The 2,402-nt window shown below is 58.0% G+C and overlaps 1 protein-coding gene across 1 annotated transcript in view; it reads right to left on the reverse strand.

The window, feature by feature from the left end:
* Nucleotides 1-408: 408 nt before the first annotated feature.
* The window catches only part of PLP1 (proteolipid protein 1), a 5,783-nt gene continuing 3,789 nt past the window's right edge, over nucleotides 409-2,402 (reverse strand). The window contains exons 4-7 of the mRNA XM_010087478.1: nucleotides 1,826-1,994; nucleotides 1,535-1,608; nucleotides 1,362-1,427; nucleotides 409-920 (exon numbers count right to left, since the gene is read on the reverse strand). Coding sequence (XP_010085780.1) covers nucleotides 849-920; nucleotides 1,362-1,427; nucleotides 1,535-1,608; nucleotides 1,826-1,994 — 381 coding nt within the window. The 3' untranslated portion in view covers nucleotides 409-848. The remainder of the gene's footprint in view (nucleotides 921-1,361; nucleotides 1,428-1,534; nucleotides 1,609-1,825; nucleotides 1,995-2,402) is intronic.

The raw sequence follows: 2,402 nt of genomic DNA on the forward strand, positions 1-2,402 counted from the left end.
CGTGCGGTGAGCGCAGCGCTTGCAGGGCAGGGCGGGCAAAGGTGTGCAGTCCAGAGGGTCATCCCCTGCCTACAGAGGGATGGCTCTGCCTCTACACTCCCAGGGCACGGTGCAGAGATGTCCCCTCTTGATCAAACCTATCTGCTGCCTCTCTGCTGCCTGGAGTGTAAAGCCAAGAGTCCCCCTTGTCTACAGAGACACCAAACTCCTTTAGGCTGTGATAGGGGCAGCTGGGTTAGGGCTTTATCAGCATTGGGGTCAGCGCTCTCTTCTCCGCAACGGGAAGATCCTTGCCCTAAACTCCCTTTGCCTTGGCTGCAACAGGCAATTTGGGGTAAATTAATCTTTCTTTGCTAAGGGAAAAAAAGATCCTTCTCTTATTCTCCATCCACGGGTGGTGACAGCAGACAGCTCCAGGAGAGTCTCTAGCAATGGTACTCAGACTGGGCCAACTTCCTTTTCTCTCTAGGTAGCCTCTTGCTACTAATGGAACAATCTACATGTATTTCCTCCTCCCAGGAGCATGAAGGCCTTTGCTCACCCCTAGGCAACATCAAAACACTGGAGTAAGTCCCTCCTCTTCTCTGGCTAGTTTTGATGGGCTTGGCCCTGGAGCGAGCCAGTTACAGGTGAGCAGAGAGAGAAAAGTGCATGAAGAGGTGTCCATTGGTGGGAAGCTCTCCTTCCTGGTCACACTCAGCACGATGGATGTGAGGAAGGAAGAGGAGAGGAGTCAGCAGCGAAGGCAGAGTTAACGCAGGAGACCTGGTGTCAGGTGGCTGCAGTGTTAAAGCCTCGAGGTTAGAGAAAAGAAGGGCGTTTGGTCTGGCTGGGCTCCACCGTGTGGGCTAGAACTTGGTGCCTCGGCCCATCAGCTTGAGGACAGCAAAGTTGTAGGTGGCGGCGATGATGAAGGTGAGCTGTGGGTAGGAAGAGAGTGAGCAAGGGGTGAAGAGGAGAAACGAAGCTCCCGTGGGTGAGGAGGGCAAGCAGGGTGGGGCTCCTCACCAGGGTACACCCAAGGTGGCATCCCTGAGCCCAGCACCCCAACCCTGTGGCCCCGCTGCACCAGCAGGACACCACAGTGTCTTGTCACTGGTGTAAAACAAGAGGAGACCCAGGTAAAGGCAGGGGACTGAGTGCACAGCCAGCAGGAGCTCTCCCCAGTGGTCTCCTGAAGCCTCTCCAGATCCCCTCCAGCAGCCACCTCTTCCGCCTTATGGCCTGAATTCTGGCACTTACGTGCCAGAAAATGACATGAGCACAGGCTCTGTCACATCCATGCCCACCATCTCCGTTGTCCTCTGCCACCACATCTTCTCTGGGCAGAGAACAGCCAGGCAGGAGGAGCATCAACTCACCAGTGAGACCAGTGTGGCAGCCGCCCCCACGAACGCTGCGATAAAGAGGTGGAAAGTCATCTGGAACTGCAAGGGAAGAGAGGGTGAGCTCCCAGGGTCCTGCATGCCAGCCGGGGAGGCCAGTGCTGAGGCCCCACTGAGGGGAGTGCACGGGGGTGAGGGGAGTTGCTCACCTCGCTGGTTTTGCAGATGGAGAGCAGGTTGGAGCCACAAACCTTGCCAGGGAATGCATTCCAGGGCAGGACTCCTGGTGAGGCATGAGGAGCTGGGTGAGCTGGGCACGGCCACCAGCTGGCCGCCTTGCACAGCCTCCCGCAGCCACATATGTCACGCACATCCTAGTGTTTTGGGGCTCTTCAGCACTTGCCGCTGCTTTATCCCAGCCTTATCCAACTGGACCCTCTCCTCCATCCCCTCTCCTCCATCCTGAGCCTTGGCCACTGGGTGGCAAACCCAGCACTCACCATACATCCTGGCGTCTGCACACAGGGTGCCGATGCTGGCTGAGGTCTTGCTGGGGTTGGCAATGGACTGGCAGGTGGTCCAAGTGTTAAAGTAGATGTAAACAGGCACCGCGGAGCAGGCGAAGACCAGGAGCCAGATGATGGTCAGGACATAGGTAATGCCCACAAACTGCAAGGGGCAGGACAAGCCGGGGCAGAGCCATGGTTACCTAATGGTCAGGGACATGGACAGGGGAGCAGGAGGGTCCCAGGCAGGAGAGGGCACGGGGCAGCCAGGGGACGGAGATGCTGCCTTCATGCAGCTCCTCACCACCTGCCAAACCCAGGGTATCCCCAAGAAGCCAGCACAGAGCAGCAGCCTGAGCGGGGCCCACGAGCCCTAGGCTTGTGGCCGGCTATGTGTGCATGGAGGTGACCAGCATCAGCAGCAGGATGACTGACACGTCCTGCTTGCAAGGGGGAGATAACCAAGGCCATGGCCAAGCAGGGTTTGGCCTCTGTGGGAGGGCAGCTGCAAAACCCTTCTTGGTGTGCAAATGTGGCTCTCCTGCCCTCCCTCTGCAGTGCCACCCCACCA

Source organism: Pterocles gutturalis, unplaced genomic scaffold (assembly GCF_000699245.1).
Source record: "Pterocles gutturalis isolate BGI_N339 unplaced genomic scaffold, ASM69924v1 scaffold13716, whole genome shotgun sequence".
Lineage (NCBI taxonomy): Eukaryota > Metazoa > Chordata > Aves > Pterocliformes > Pteroclidae > Pterocles > Pterocles gutturalis.